At 41.4% G+C, this 16,747-nt stretch overlaps 2 protein-coding genes across 2 annotated transcripts; one reads left to right on the forward strand and one right to left on the reverse strand.

Annotated features, from left to right (window-relative positions):
* Positions 1-285: 285 nt before the first annotated feature.
* On the reverse strand, positions 286-4,633 carry LOC121536613 (zinc finger protein ZIC 2). The gene is made up of 3 exons (XM_041844015.2): positions 3,086-4,633; positions 1,535-1,698; positions 286-1,315 (listed from the first exon to the last, which is right to left on the reverse strand). The coding sequence occupies exons 1-3, from the start codon at positions 4,059-4,061 to the stop codon at positions 1,118-1,120; spliced, it is 1,338 nt and encodes a 445-aa protein (XP_041699949.1). The 5' UTR covers positions 4,062-4,633; the 3' UTR covers positions 286-1,117.
* Positions 4,634-9,573: 4,940 nt separating this feature from the next.
* LOC121536612 (zinc finger protein ZIC 5-like) lies at positions 9,574-14,287 on the forward strand. The gene is made up of 2 exons (XM_041844014.2): positions 9,574-10,803; positions 12,423-14,287. Exons 1-2 carry the CDS (start codon positions 9,738-9,740, stop codon positions 12,860-12,862), a joined length of 1,506 nt encoding a protein of 501 aa, XP_041699948.1. The 5' UTR covers positions 9,574-9,737; the 3' UTR covers positions 12,863-14,287.
* Positions 14,288-16,747: the final 2,460 nt, after the last annotated feature.

The following is a 16,747-nucleotide window of genomic DNA, read 5'->3' on the forward strand; positions in this document are numbered from 1 at the left end:
CCCAAGAAACAGCTTCGTGCACCAGTAGAATGCACTGTAAAATAAAAAAAAATCCTGTTGTTTTTATGGTAATTTTTTGGCAGTCACTTACCTTTAAGTTAATGTAAAAAAAGTGCAGCATGTTACTGTAAATCCAAATAAACGTTGGTTTAACAGTGCATTACTGTAAAATGTTCACAGTTTTTTGTTCAGGTAACTGGGTGCCAGTAATAACCATAAAAACAACATGATTTTTTTTTACAGTGTGCCTATTCTGGGTATGAAGAAGACATCAAGAGAGGGAAATGTTTTTTAACACTTGCAACACGTTTTATTATATTTGTATGCAGTAAAATTCTTATCACAATAATGAAGAAAACACCTCTTTAACTTTGAACAAAAACACATAACAAAACAACTGCCCCTGTTTAGCTCATAATTGTACATATTTATAGTAAAGAAACATTCTTTATAAATATTGTTTAATCTGTAGCAAGTGAATACCATAATTTAATTACAAACGGATAAATATGGCAGTCGATATTTACAAAACGAAGGATGTAGTTACAGAAAATCCAACGGCACAACGTCTATTCTTCCAGATAGCATTTCACAATTCAAAACTTGCAAAGCACAAAACATCACAAGTTAAGCCCAGCAAACTAAAATATAAGCCAACATTCACAAGCAAAATATTGTGGACTGTTTGAGTTAAGTGTTGACTTTGGCACTCTTTCCAGTTTATAGATGTTTAGTATAGTTACAATCAATTTGCCTTAGGATCACAATATTTAACATCATAATACAACTTTTATCGTAATATGTGCACTAAAAGTCCAGATAGAGAAATAGCTACCATTGAAGGAACATCTATACACCAAAGAACGACAAAATCTATCACAACCAATGGGAAAGACGGAGTGTAATAATTATTTACAAATATATTGAATACTCCTTGAACATATTACACATTTTCTTCTGTTGGTAAGTGAGTTCTCTTCCCTGGTGGTTTTAAATCGACTTGTATGCTTTTGAAGCGTTCATAGTATTCATGCTCTCCTCGGAGCATGAGTGTCTAAATCTCCTGCGCTGGTTGGGGTTCTGAGCAATGGTTCTGTATTCGCTTTTCGGTTCAGTCCTAAACATACCATTCACTGAAATTAGACGATAGGTTGCTGTGACCGTTGTTGTTATTGTGGACTGCGGACGCAGGCGAAAGATTGTTGTTGCTTTGGGTCTCGGTGGTGGGGGAGACTAAGCCGGGCGGTGTGGATGACTCGTAACCAGAACTGGCTGCAGGCGAGGAGTCGGACGCTGGAGGGGCCGCTTCGTGGACCTGGAAAAAGTGCAGATACTATTAGTATATGATGGGAAATTGTGAAGTTTGACTTCAAAGTGCTTCAAGAATGATGGGGAACGTAAATGTGTAGGCCTAAATAACAGAGGAAAACCAAATCACTGACAAACATGTCCTACGCACGCAAAACACAGACGTAAACAAGCCTTAGGCTACGTGCTAATATCAGCTGGAAAGTGAAAGACAAAGTCAATTTACCTTCATGTGTTTTCGTAGAGAGCTGGGATGTGTGTAGGACTTGTCACACATTTTGCAAAGATACGGTTTGTCTGACGTGTGGACATGCATGTGCTTCTTTCGGTCACTGCTGTTGGCAAACCGCCTGTCACAGCCTTCAAACTCACATTGGAATGGTTTCTCTCCTGCAGAAAAAGAGGGATAAAACAGACAGGTTAGATTCAGTTCCTCAGAAAAAGCCTACAAAACGACTATGCCTTAGGCCTAATACTATACGAGTTGCATTCAATAACATGGCCATTTAACGACGAGTAGCGGGTTAAGTCATTTAGCTATTCGTCATAGTTAGTAAATGCAGTGATGTTCACACATGCCTTCCATTCGGTTAAATCTCAGTTGATTCACAAACTTAATTTAAAGATGGTTAACTTTGTTTGTGGGAGCAGACGTTTTCTCTTTTATGCAGGAAATGGTGGGTTTTAAGAAATAGCAAAACATTTAGGCTTATGGCTATTTGTTTTGAATCACAGCAATTTAATGTAAGTAGTAAGTAAAATTACTTAACAATATTTATTTCATATCCTATCAAAAATGAAATGCAAAATGGTTTAATTAGGCTACAATATGCCCGACTTAAATTTATATAAACAAAACGCAAACATCCCATGTGGGGCAATAGCTACTGGTGCAGAGGGCGCACCATTTGATTGGGGAAAAAAATATATAAAAAAATAAAACGAATTAGCACCTGACCAATTCCATGGCTGCATAGCATAACCAAATCCCCCCAGAAAATAGTCAAAATGTGAAAGGGCTGGTAATGCACCTACTATCAATGGATTGTGTGAAAGAAATAAAAGGGCCATGACACACATTCACAAAACACACTCGCATGCGCCTGAAGAGTAAACTCACCATACAATTTCCTAAAAACAAAAATGCCAAACAATATTTCTCCGTGGACAAAATAAAATAACAAAATCGATTTGTGAAAAAGAGGCGAGGCATTCCAGATAGAATCCTAAAAGCTCAGTCTTGCGTAAACATTAAACCGGTTGATGAGATTTAAGCTATAGCCTACTCCACGCACGCAATGCGAGCCAGAAGCCCTCACCTCGCCTTTGACCCATTTTAAAGTTTACGAACCACAAAACCTCAAAAGCATGTTACATAATTTAGCAAATTGCTGCGAAACATTTCATTTCTTCTAAACTGTGCAAACGCTAATTGTTTCCAGACTCGCCAGCTATGTGTTTAGGCTACTATTGGATAATCGAATTCGCACGTTAGGCTATAGCGATTTTTTGTTGTTGTTGTTGATCTAAATCTACTTTGACAGAGATGTGAATGTCTACTTTGGCAGTCTAAAAATACCCTTATCAATTGAATATCGACTGGGGTATTTTGGCGACGAGAAAAGGCGCTTTTTGCAGGCTATAGGCTACAATTGGCTATGATTAAATAAAGCATGGTGCGTTGGCATGGTGAATTCTAAAATGTGGAGTGCACATTTACGAAACGAATAAAAGCCTGAGACATTTAGGTAAAATCCTATAAATATCGTATAATTACCTGTATGTGTGCGCTTGTGAATCTTCAAATTTTCCGACCTTGCGAAGACCTTGCCACATCCAGGGAAGGGGCAGGGGAAGGGTTTCTCACCCGTGTGGACCCGAATGTGATTCACCAGTTTGTATTTCGCCTTAAACGGTTTGCTCTCGCGGGGGCACTCTTCCCAAAAGCAGATGTGGTTGCTCTGCTCCGGTCCCCCGACGTGCTCCACTGAGACGTGCGTGACCAGCTCATGCATGGTGCTAAAAGTTTTGTTGCAACTCTTCTTGGGGTTGCTCAGCTGCTCTGGGTCGATCCATTTACAGATGAGCTCCTGCTTGATGCACTGCTGCCGCATGTAGCGAAAGAAGGCACCGGGGTGGTGGTGGTGGGCTCCCATGTTCATTCCCATGTTCATATTCATGCTGCTATACTGGTTATGGAGCTGGGCGGCCGAGTAAGGGTCTGTCCTTGGGCTGGAGATCTGATGGTACTGATCGGAACGCCCAAAAACCTCCCCCGGTAGTCCAAGACGCATTTGCCCATTGAGCACATTCGGGGATCCGTGGGACCCATGCTGGTCGTGGATCCCGGGGAACAGAATGTGGCCTTGACTGTCTGTGTGGGTATGATGGAGAGACCCCGCCGTGGGGCCGAAAATAGCGTGCTGGCTGCTCGCCGGAGATGATTCTCCGAAGCCGCGGCTGCGAAAGAGAAAGTCCCTGGTGGAGTTGAACGGGGAACTCGCGTACGAGGTGACATGGGCTGCATGCGCCCCCAAAGCCGCTGCGGGGTAGCCGGGCGCCTGGGAGGTGAAGGCAGAGCTCTGTCCTGGAGAAAGATCATGGTTCAGTTTAAATGCACCCATGTGTGCGGAGTCGACGAAGCTATTTTGTGCTAAACTCAAGTCTCTCTCCTGCATCTCGCTCGCTGAGTGATGCCTGGCAAATGTGCCAACTCCCAGTCCGGGGAACTGGTGACCTGCGTCCAGTAACATGGTTTCTCAAAGCGAATTTCGTTCGAATCAGCTTGTGTGTATAACAAAAGAAATATAAAAAATACAATTCAATTGTCTATTCGGTTATGGAAATTACAACTTCCATGCATGGAAACACCATATCAGGCGAAGCTCAACACGATGATCCACTCATAGGAAGAAAAAAAAACCTATACAGCTCGTCTTATCGAACACCTCTATATTCACTGGTAGTTAACTTGTAACTCAAAAAATCCCCATGAAACGAAGTAAAGAGATTCCTTTACGTTTTTCCTCTGGAAACTGTGAATGTTGATTGCTTTTAAACACACACGAAGAATGGAATAATTATCTTACTAGGTGCCCTAGCACGGAGAGAGAGCGGGATTTTGCAGCATCTCGGATTGTTGTTCCGATTTGTGTGTTTATTTCTTTCGCTTGCCTGTGTTTATTGCGGAGGGTCCCTCTTTCTCCGTGGACTGGCACTAGCTCCTCTTACGCCCCCTTTAACTGAAGCCCGGCCATTCATTCCACGCAGTCTCATTGGCCACTGCGTCTCATCAATCCCAGGTGTCCCTCCAATAGCAGGTACCGCTTTGGCGACTAATAGCTGATCGCCATTTTCCACTAATAATTACCGCCTACTTTTTAGGAGAGGTTTTTAGGGGGAAGAGAGAGAGAGAGAGAGAGAGAGAGAGAGAGAGAGAGAGAGAGAGAGAGAGAGAGAGAGAGAGAGAGAGAGAGAGAGAGAGAGAGAGAGAGAGAGAGAGAGAGAGAGAGAGAGAGAGAGAGAGAGAGAGAGAGAATATATAATCGGATATGATGCCTTAAAACCTTACTTTTATAGGTTGATGTATAATGGGTGGAATGACAATACGACATTGCACGTTGTGTGATAATGGTGTTTAAAAACTTCAGCTATAGAATTAAAGAAATAGGATAGAAAATAACTGTACGTGAAATATCGAATGGGGTTTTGGGGTAGAAGGTGGGGTCTGCACATTTCATGAATTTTAAACAGCAATAGTGAATTTAACATTTGACAGGCGAATTTAATTAGAAACTAGAGTCAATAATTAGCCAAACCACTATTTTATATATTGACCGTGTTTCTCTTACAAATAAATACAGTATTTACATGTGCGTAATAACACACACGTTTATGAGTAAATTCATATCTACAAGCTCTGCTATAGAAAGGTGGGGATATACAGCAGAAACAGAAGCATATAATGTAGCATATCAGAAAACAACATACCATTTAATGAAATATAATGGATTATGCTGCAGACTATAGAGTACTCCCTTAAAAATTGTTGCTGATCGTTTACCCCAATAACGAAAATAGTGTATGTTCATTTACATTTTAGTCATTTAGCAGACACTCTTATCCAGAGCGACTTACAGTTAGTGAGTGCATACATTATTTATTTATTTATTTCATACTGGCCCCCCGTGGGAATCGAACCCACAACCCTGGCGTTGCAAACGCCATGCTCAACCAACTGAGCTACATCCCTGCCGGCCATTCCCTCCCCTACCCTGGACGACGATGGGCCAATTGTGCGCCGCCCCATGGGTCTCGCGGTCGCGGCCGGCTACGACAGAGCCTGGATACGAACCAGGATCTCTAGTGGCACAGCTAGCACTGCGCCACTCGGGAGTTCATAGACTCTGCACCTACAGCCATCAATGAGCTATAGGCTCATGTAGCTTACTATAGATAGCCCTAATGCAAAACATATTGCGTAGGCCTACACACATTATTTCTGATTAGTCATAATTTGGTGAACATATTAATTAGCATTAGGCCTACAGACACACGTGGGTGAGTTTGGAAACAACAAAGCTTCATATTACAAGGTATTAGGCTAATAAAGAAAATAGATCTCTATATAACAAACAGCCTAGACCCAAAAGCCTAATGGTCTTCAATTGCCATAGCCTACCATAAAGTCACACTCATTCCAAACAAGAACCCTCGCTAGCTGTTCATGTCTGCAAAAACAAGGTTTGCTACTATCGTGAGTCTTTTCGTTCAAAGCGCATACTGTATGGATTGCGTTTGAAAACAACGGGCTCCAACAACAGCTGCCCATTGAAATGTACACACTAAAGTGAAAGGAAGTTTACTTACACTTCCATTGAACTCAAGTCCCACAAGTCCTCCTGCTCCAAGACACATCAAACTTTCTCTTGTCCCTCTCGGCTCCCAAACACTCTAAAAAAGCGGTCAATAATGGGACGGGGAGTAGGACGTCTGAAAACTTTGTGAATCCTGTCCCTCTCTCTCTCAGCCCCAAAGCCGGGGCAGCCGGAGCGTTCTCTACCATTCTTCCAATTTCTCCCCGCACCGCGGGACACGCAGGAGCTGATCCAAGTTCAAAGTCACGTCTGCCGACCTCTCTAAATAACTTATTTATTTCGGTGGAAAACCCCTTCCCCTGTCACTTGATAGGAGAAAAATTAAAATAAATTAGAGAGAAAGAACTCAATCGGACCAGAGGTGCATATCTGTGGGTTCTTACTTCCTCAAACTCAGGAGAAAGGGGGCTTCTGAAAATCCCCAAAGACCAGTATTTCAACAGATTACTCAGAGACAGAAAATAGAGGAGACCGAAAGTGTTGAAAATGGTTAGAAAAATAGCATACATTATAAAAATGTATAGAAATGAATACAACACACCTTTTATTAGGCCTATTTTCGGTTTAAAGAGAAAAAAACTCTCACATAAATTCTGACCAAATATTCACGATATTGCTAATTATCTGAATATGGCCGACAAGGCTAGTAAATAAAACCATACATGGCATGCCCTAATGGCGCAGCGCCTAATGCAAGGGTGAAGGAAGCGGGGCGTATTTCACTAGTTCATTAGTTGACAATATCAATATGTTGACGCATTGGAAGGTTACTTGTGTGGTTTCCGTGACCTTGTGTGATTCATGGATGTTTGACCTATGACCCGTTAAGACCACATATGTTGCACTTTTGAATTCTTCTGTAAAATAAACCCTTTTTATAACAAAGCGCCTTTTGTTTATTACAAAGCGCCTGAAGTAAGTAGCCTACAGGCTTTAGGAGCATTCTAACTAATCAGAAACAGGGAATTGAACTACTTCATTTTTTTGGGAAGTTCAGATGGGTGCTCCTCTTTGAATTAGGCTAACAATACTTTTTTTGCTTAGGCTACTTTGAAAAAAAAACATTAGCCCTATTAACCATGGACACTACTTTTTACTAATATGTTTTGTAAAATAATACATTCATTCATTTTTACTATACCCTAGACATCCCATTGAGATTGGAATCGTATTATCGAGTGAGGCACTTGTTCATAGATGATAACAACATACTGTATGTATCCCAAGGGGGTCGATAAATAGACAATTCTATAGATATACATTTAAAAGTTGGCAGCCTATATAGCTGTTATTTGTATGTGTAGGCTATCTATTAATTTGGTTTCTAAAAATGTCTAGGGAGGTGTGCTTCCTTTTTATTTGAATTATGCATGGTAGCTTTCTATATCCAAAAAGTAAGACATAAGATACTTTATGACACTTTGAAGCACGTATAGTCGACCTACCAATGGTATTTTTTAGTTTATACCACAGACCTATTCTCTTTTAAGTCAATACCCATATACGCCAAAGTTCTGATAGAGTCAATATCACGGATAATTTTACGCACTACTATTTATGTTGTTGAGCATCGTCCATGGACATTTTTTGAGTATTTTTGAGATTATTTCCCCTCTTGAAACCTAATAGATTGCTCCAATTTATTTGATTTTTAATAACCTATGAGTGCAACTGTTGATTTTCAAGTCATTGGAAAGCAAAAATTAGACATGCCAAGAGTGACTATTGGATAATAATAATTTTACAGATTTAATTTAAATATGCTGATGTATGTAAACTCTTGGGTCAAACAAATTAATCTGAAAAAAAGGTAACATAAAAGTGAACCTATCCTCAGATTGACAAGTGTCCTCTTACTCCATTCATGGCTAAAGTCATAAAAGTTGACATAAGTATTTTGAGAGGATCAGCGGCAATTTATGGAGAAACTATTTACACGACTCAACTCCCTCCAAGCATGGGGCAATGTTGAAACCTTAGATTTCGAAAGTAATTTTGTAAAATAAATTGATAGGTCTTAAAAGATAATAACGTTTACCTTATCTCATCAATGAGTTGAATACAATGTCTATGCCATTTGTTCATCAAATGTTGGCTAAAGTCTAAAAGATGGACATGATTGTTATATGCAACATGTTTAACTTGTGAAATTTGCCACATTTTTACATTTTAGTCATTTAACAGACGCTCTTATCCAGAGCGACTTACAGTTAGTGAGTGCATACATTTTCATACTGGCCCCCCGTGGGGATCGAACCCACAAGCCTGGCGTTGCAAACGCCATGCTCTACCAACTGAGCTACATGGTGTGTAGCTTAGTTTAAAGTAATTCATTGGCATCCATTTCAATACTACAATTCATATGTCAACTCTTTTCTCTGGCTAACACTTGTATTGTATTGATAAAATATTGAATTATATCTACAGTATGTGCTTGTAGGCTATATCTAAGATACATGTATATCTCTATATCTTAGCACAAAATAAAAGCCAAATATTCCGACTATGCTTTATGCACGGATTGTTGAACAGTATTAAACCATGTCCAGTTGTACTCCTTGACACTTGCACAACTTGTGCATTACTATATTAGGCTACTGGTGTATTAAGTTGCAATAGCCTAACTCAATAAATTAGAAACGTAACATGGACAGACGTCAACTGCATTGTAGGCCTATGTCACCCATATCAAGTGGACATTTTTCTAGCCTATTTATTTTGAAGAGGAAATATGTTATGGTGGTAGGCTTTATTAAATATGATTGTATGCAAATAAAAACATGCATATTGTAAACTAAATAAATAAATACAAATAATAGACACTGAATTTGAATCATTACTTTGTAGTGTTGTGGACATTGCGCAATTTCAAGCTTCCCCTATGGGCGTTAGTCTCGGGTACAACATAGTTTGTTTGAGACCATGGCTTTAAATGTATTTGATTGGCTAAATATCTCCATTGTTATTTATTTGTATGCATTTCATTTGACCTGAATAAAATTCCATATACTTGAGTTATGGTGAAGAAAATGTGTTTTCTACATTGTGGTTACGCCAATCAGTGGAAAAGAAAAAGAAGAGATGGACGGCTGTATAGTCTACTGTAGACGTCCTACATTTCATCCACGTGCGCCAGCCCTCAGTAAACACCGAGGGTATAAACATATTTACTGGTAACTTCGTGAGTAGGCCTACAACATTTTGGAGTCAACAGCGATAAAGAGAGCGAGGGGGCGGAACCCCGCTGAGCCCCTGCGCTGAACGACAGCCAATCGCTTCGTTCTCTTAACTGCCAGTCACCTAAATCCGTCCAATACCCGCAGTGCCATTTCTAAACTGTATTCCCTACTGCGTCCCCCAACTGTTGTATGTTCTGCCAATCGCTTGAGGACAGAGTGGGAAAAGGAACAAGCAGAGTTAGAGGCAGGACAAAATAAGTTATATAGACAGCTTTTATATATTTATATATATATTTTAATGTTTTAGAAAATCGTGGTGGTGGGGGAGAAACAATAGTGGTGAGAGCGGATGGACTTGACAGTGTAGTTAGTTATGGAGTCCCCTTTGAGCAAGAGGAATCCGGCGATAAGATTAGCGGATTTGGCAGCGACTCAACCTCTTCCTCATCAGAATATGACAGGCTTCCCGGGGCTAGGGGGGCATCACCCTCACTCCCACCATGCTCACCACCACCCTGGGGAGATGGGCAACGACCCCGGAGTGGCACTCACTCCATTTGGACCCGAGCACATGGCACAGACAAATGCTCTCAAACTTAGCCCCTCTCAGCACATTCAGAGCTATCCTGAAGCCCAGACCGTCGCAGCGGCAGCAGCATCCTTCACTTCTACTCAGACCACAGTTGGTTACCCCGTGGCTCCTCACCCTCACTCAGGCTACTCTAACAGCAGGGACTACATCCTCAGGAGAGAACTCTCAGCCTCGGCTATGCATGCACTTGGCGACCAGCATAGTTCAGCCTCCTCCCCTCATCACCATGGCATGTTCATCTCCCCAACAGGTGCTTATGGGCACGCCGAGACTTGTGCCCTTCCACTTTTCTCTGGACTCCACGACCAGGCGGCACCAGGTGCCCACCATCACCATCACCATGCCCTCAACGGGCAGATGCGTTTGGGTCTACCGGGGGACATCTACGGCAGGCCAGAGCACTTCGTCCACAGGCCCGAGCACTATGGACCTTCTTCCCTCCACAGCTACAACTCCATGAACCTCAATGTGAACATCGCTTCTGCTCCTCACGGAGCCGCGGGGGCGTTTTTGAGATACATGAGGCAGCCCATCAAGCAAGAGTTAATCTGCAAATGGATTGACCAAGAGCAAACTTCAAAGAAGCCCTGCTCCAAAACGTACAGCACCATGCATGAGCTGGTCAACCATGTCACGGTGGAGCACGTCGGGGGACCGGAGCAGAGCAGTCACGTCTGCTTCTGGGAAGAATGTCCGCGCGAGGGGAAAGCTTTTAAGGCGAAGTACAAACTAATAAACCACATCCGAGTTCACACGGGAGAGAAACCCTTCCCTTGCCCTTTCCCCGGCTGTGGAAAAGTGTTCGCTCGCTCGGAGAATCTAAAGATTCATAAAAGGACACACACAGGTCAGTGAAAGAACAAATATGTATTGTGAAAAGTTTTCATTTTAACTGCTGGCGGCATGGTGACCATGCGTAAAAGTAACGGGAACGAGATTTAATCAAATACAACTAACTATTCATACAGTCGAGCCAAGGCATCACCTGATTCGATGAAGAGTTTCTGAAACATAAGCTTTTTAGACATTGAAACGAGACGTGAAACTAGACGTGGGTGGTTATGCATTATGGTTTGTGAAACTTGCTTACGTATTTCCAAGTGAGTGAATACCACGCGTAATGTAGTTATCAGTCCGTAGAGGACGTTTACGCCTTTATGGCTCATGTTACTGCTATGTTGATATAGCGAATTGTCGCAGCAGAAGCAACCATCAGTTCAATCTCTATGTACTGATTTTATAAGTTACTAAATCGAGCTCCGGGTGAAAATTAAACAATTTTTTTGGGGGGAAAGTTATAACAGTTTTAGACTATTGTGTTATAGGCTGCTGATAACCACATCGAAACTTGACTCACAATAATTTCAGACTAAAGAAAAACAACAAAGTGAAAACGGGCCACTGGGGCTTGTCCTTAAATGCCAACAACAGCAATGGCGTTAATGCAAGTCAGTCTAAACACTTGTAGTATGATGCAATACAGTATGCAGTGCCACGCGTGCTATGTTACCGAATAGCCTGCAAAGCAGACCAACTTTCCAACTTATAACTCACACGAGGGCTGGCCTATTTGGAAAGCAAGTTGCACCCAAGACTGGACTCACGCGAAAAACAGCATGTGGAAACCACGATGATTCAACCAGTGTGTGCCCAGTGGGAAGGGGCCGCTCCAACACCATGTCCATGCTTTGAAAGCATGATATCTTGGTTGCCTAGATCTTGGTTGCCTGGTGTATGTTTTTTCTATTTTGAATTGTCCATTTTTACAATCATAAAATCATTTTTAAATACAATCATTGCAACATATAGGATTATCTTTATCAAAAAAGACATTCATTTAGGCCTACCAATGCACTTGTTTCCTCAGTACTGTATAGGCTACACATTTCCCCCACGCGTTCCCGCAGTATAGCCCACGGGCCACCCTATGTTCCATGTAAGTCAGTCAGTCAGGAACATGCCTAGTACATGTGGGAGAGGAGTGGCTGCGGGTGTAGATGTATAATAAATTAGGTATGTCGGACAGGAAGCCCTTGCGGCAGAATGGGCTGCCACCGACCATTTATGGAGTAATTACTGCGGGAAGTGGTATGTTACCAGGCAGTTAAGCGATGGATTCAATTATAGTCCTAGTTTGGGTAGAGCATGTGGACGTCCATGTTGAATAAGGTGAAAAATCAATAATAGTTTGTATAGGCCAAATTAAAAGGAATTGACATTGCTGTTTGCTGGGAATATATTGTAGGCTATAGATTTGATGTCATAAAAATGGTTAATGGTCCTATCCATTTGGTCACTTTATTATTCTCCTTGGACTTTGACGAAATGTTTTTATAAAGGCCATTATAAAATGTCTTCATTATGTTTTTGAAACACAAAGTGCACATTCTGTTATCGTACATGCACCCTTTCCGTAGAGTTATTGGATATGAGTAGCCTAATGATAAATGTTTCAATCTCTTCCAGGAGAGAAGCCTTTCAAGTGCGAGTTTGACGGCTGCGACAGGAAATTCGCCAACAGCAGTGACCGGAAGAAGCACTCCCACGTCCACACGAGTGACAAGCCTTACTACTGCAAAGTCCGAGGCTGTGACAAGTCCTACACGCACCCCAGCTCGCTGCGAAAGCACATGAAAGTCCATTGCAAGTCGCCCCCGCCCCCTTCCTCCAACGTTTCATACCATTCCTCTTCGAACCCTCTCAGCGCGCCCCTTTCGCCCGTCTCCGAACCGCACAGGAACCGGTCAGCGAATCTCTCGCCTCAGGTTACCAACCTTAATGAGTGGTACGTGTGCCAGGGGAGCGGGGGACCCAACCACCTCCACACCCCCTCCAGCAATGTGCCAACGACGGACTCGGAAGAGGAGGACTCTTTCAGAAATGCAGACCCAAGGACAATGCTCTAATGTTTACAAACAGAAAAGAAAAAGAAAATCCCCAAATTATCTCCCAACTGTGTATACGTGTAGTAACCTAAGACCTAATAAGTGCATGAGGACTGTACTGACTGTACGCATATCAATTGGACTATGAAGCAAGAAATAGCGCTGCGGATGTCAGATGATGAAGAACAAACAACTGCCTTTAAAACGTGCCCTCTTTGTTTCCTTTCTAAAGAGCTGAATGTATCAACATATCAAGAAGTCTCAATATAGAAAAGCTACAATCACCAGTATTATTTGAGAAAATGAAATCATATAATAAGAGGGCCAAGGGAAGGCTAAATATAGGCTACTGGGAACATAAATACAATGTCATTCTTAAGGATAAGCCTTTGGAAAAAAACCTGCATAGCCTACATATGCAGGCTACATTTACATGCATGCATCGTTTAACATGATTAAGTCATAACTGCTTAATTATGCTTACATTGACATTGTCCATATGATCGCAACCCCTAGAAATGTAACATGTCTTATTCATCAATGTCCAATCTCAGACAGAAGGGAGAAAACAGACGTTGTGGCTCATGCAAAGTACATCAGCCTTGAACACTAAACATCCCAAAATGGTGGAGTTCCATTCCATTTTTCTTCTGAAAACCTCATAGTAGATGCGAGAACTAATGTAAACATCCAATTGAATTTCGAACACCTGCAGAGAGCGAGAGACATGTCGCACACACATGACGCAATTAAGTCATAAATAGGAATCAAAATAATAATGGCTAACATGCAAGTGTCTTAAAGGGTTCATACGTCGTTTTAATATTAATACAATGACTATGTTAGGATATACATTTTTTTTTGTCCTAGGCTATTTAAGAACTATTTAAGACTACATTTGATGCAACAACAAAAAAATTACACCAGTGTTTTTCACTCGTTAAAGAGTAGACTACGAATAAGTCCTTCGAGACCCTAAATATGTACACTGACAGGTTTTGTCGCTAACGGTCGGAGTTGTATATAATTGTATTGATGCTCGTGATTGTTGTTCTTAGTCTTAATTACAAAGAATGTTGTTTTGTACATTGTAATTTATTTGCTGATATTAATGTTGTACTGGATTTACAGAGACACCAAAGAATAATAATATTAATTTTGGTGAATACGTAGTAGCTTACTGATGCTTTTGATCTTGTTCTGTAAAAGAAAAATAATTATTATTTACTTGAATATAGGCAGTGTAATGTGAAACGTCATTCCTCTCGCATGCCCTTTGCAGTGACTGTGTTTTCTCTTTGAGGTGCGTGGTGCCGTTGGTTATGATGGATAAAACGTGTTGGTGAAACAGCTATGATTGTGCAGACCCTTGATGTTCGTGATGCAATTGACAGTATAAATTCAAGCTAAAGCTGAATAAACACACAAGGCCGAGTTAATAGTTAATAGGTGTTTTTTGGTTTACATAACTTTATTGTTTCATGGGATTCAGGAGGCCTGCCAATGCCGGATGCCATTCCTTAAACAAGAAGATATAGAATGTACTTGTTTACATGCAGTATGCGCAACTATTTTGCTGGTAAAATCAGTTGTATAGCTGTTATCACATTATTACAGCCTACAGACGATCGAAGTAACTTGTAGGCTACAAACACATTGTCAAATCAAAATTCATAATTCTTGACAGTTCAATAAAGTTTTCACTGGTAAGTGGGGCGGCAGGTTGCTTAGTGGTTAAGAGCGTTGTGCCAGTAACCGAAAGGTCGCTGGTTCTAATCCCCGAGCCGACTAGGTGAAAAAACTGTCGATGTGCCCTTGAGCAAGGCACTTAACCCTAATTGCTCCTGTAAGTCGCTCTGGATACGAGCGTCTGCTAAATGACTAAAATGTAAAATATAAAAATGTAAGCGGTAACTCACATACAACAGGCCCAAGAAGGGGCTGGTATAAATAAACCAATCAGCAGGGCTAATGGGGAAACGTATAGCCCCTTAATGGCGTTGTCTCTAAAAGGTGGGACAGCGCAAGCAACCGAGGCATGAATCATCCATGGTAAAAAATAAAATAGAAAAGATCTGACAATACGCAGGACCTTGTACAGAGTATATAAAACAAGTCCCCGTGTTATTTCCTCCATTAAAAGGCACAATCTCACTTTAAAAGTCGGCCCTGTCCAATCTATAGAATTAAAATTGACCAAGGCGAGTCCTGCACCACTTCAAAGACCTGATATACTTCTGAGCGGAAGGCCCGCCGCTTTGACACTCTTCATGGTGCGTTAGGATTTCTATGGCAATTGGGGAGCGAGCCGCTCACATTTGAATGTCTGGTAAAAAAACACTAACTGCCACTAAATCGACGATAATCAAAGCGCACAGTGCACCTACTCCCCAAAAAGCCTCATGTGTCGACACAGACAGCCCTACATTTTCACATAAAAAGGGCAAAACAAGAACAGCCTGTGCGTCCCCCATATATTGTTGACAGAAAATGGAATGCAGGGACACACTCTATTGTTGTTTGCCCTTTTTTATGTGAAAATGTATGGTGCTATAGGATGGGCAAAGAATAGGTCAAAAAAAGTGCATCTATACATTCAGGCCTACAACAGGCACAGGTGAACTTGAATTGTCTTAAACAGTGTGCCAATTACGCACGAAATAAATGGGTGAAATAATAGAATACATGATCCATTGCTGCCTTTGCACTCCATAAGTAACATTTGTGAGAGAGTGTTGTCTTTATCCCATAGCATGAGATGGCCTCTTGAGTCTGGTTTCTGTGTCATGGAGAACAAGCTGCAAAAAGAGGATGCAAGGGTTGCGCATCCATCTCTGAACAGAAAACCCCCCACAAACAAGCATCTAATCAACCCGTACAAAGTCTAATGCCAGACTGAGTGAAAAGCAGACTTCTGCATTGAGATGTAGGCCTACCAATATGAAGCACTGATTGCTATGACAATAGATCAACGCAACAAACAAAAAAAGACAGGATCTCAAATATTCATCTCCATCACAAGGAACTCTGTTGAGATGTAGTTACATTGACCTCGATTGAAACGTTTGTTAAGTCAATTTTCACTTTTTCTCCGACTTTGTCAGCAAATATGTTTTATACACTCTTTATGTAAGATAATCAAGTTTTATTGAAAACAAGCAGTCTTGTGTCGCTTTTTTTTTGTCGCCCCTCCTTTTGTCCATAAACCCTTATTTGGACAAAGGCGAAATCCTCTTCTATTTATTTAAAACAAGTGCTCCGTGAATGTTGCAAAATAAACACGATGAAAAATAACCAAAGAGATAGTTCCCTCGGCGTGAAAAGGGGGTACTTAATAAAAAGGAGTGAAGCAGTCACCGTTCAATGAGAAACGCTTTGAAGTAGAACTTATTATCTGAGGAATAGTTCTGGGTTGTCCTAACGACGGCACTGAATGGGAAAGGCTCTCCTTTGTCAGCGATTTGTTCTCCTTTAGTGGGATGCCCGTGGAAATCACTTACATGGCCCACCTTACCACGCTGCCTGCAAATCAGTAACCGGCCGAGTCAGACATGCAGACGCCACTTTGGCAAGGACAAAGCAGAAGTCGCGGGGAAAACAGCACTTGTTCTCGCCCTCTCTCTCATTTCGCCCTTTCGAAGGGCTGAATGATAATTTCGGAGACGACCGTAGGACCAAAACAAATGTTGTCTTGTCAGATTTTACAAGAATTACTAATCTCTCTGAAGTTCAGCACACAGAGCATAAATACAATGGTTTGTGGTCTAGGCCTAGTCTTTAAGGCCTAGTGATAGTTTCTGTTCCCTTATAATATAACCAACTAAGATGTAGCCTATGTGGTCCATTGCACCTGTGCCTCAGATTAAACAGTAACATCTTTGCTCCACATAAAGTTATGGCTCATAC

Source organism: Coregonus clupeaformis, chromosome 23 (genome assembly GCF_020615455.1).
Source record: "Coregonus clupeaformis isolate EN_2021a chromosome 23, ASM2061545v1, whole genome shotgun sequence".
Lineage (NCBI taxonomy): Eukaryota > Metazoa > Chordata > Actinopteri > Salmoniformes > Salmonidae > Coregonus > Coregonus clupeaformis.

Coding starts and splice junctions, on each gene's coding strand:
- LOC121536613 (XM_041844015.2), bottom strand. CDS start 4,061: ATGTTACTGGACGCAGGTCACCAGTTCCCCGGACTGGGAGTTGGCACA. Junction 1,699..3,085: donor TCACAAGCGCACACATACAG/GTAATTATACGA, acceptor CTTTTTCTGCAG/GAGAGAAACCATTCCAATGT. Junction 1,316..1,534: donor CTCTACGAAAACACATGAAG/GTAAATTGACTT, acceptor CACTTTTTCCAG/GTCCACGAAGCGGCCCCTCC.
- LOC121536612 (XM_041844014.2), top strand. CDS start 9,738: ATGGAGTCCCCTTTGAGCAAGAGGAATCCGGCGATAAGATTAGCGGAT. Junction 10,804..12,422: donor TCATAAAAGGACACACACAG/GTCAGTGAAAGA, acceptor AATCTCTTCCAG/GAGAGAAGCCTTTCAAGTGC.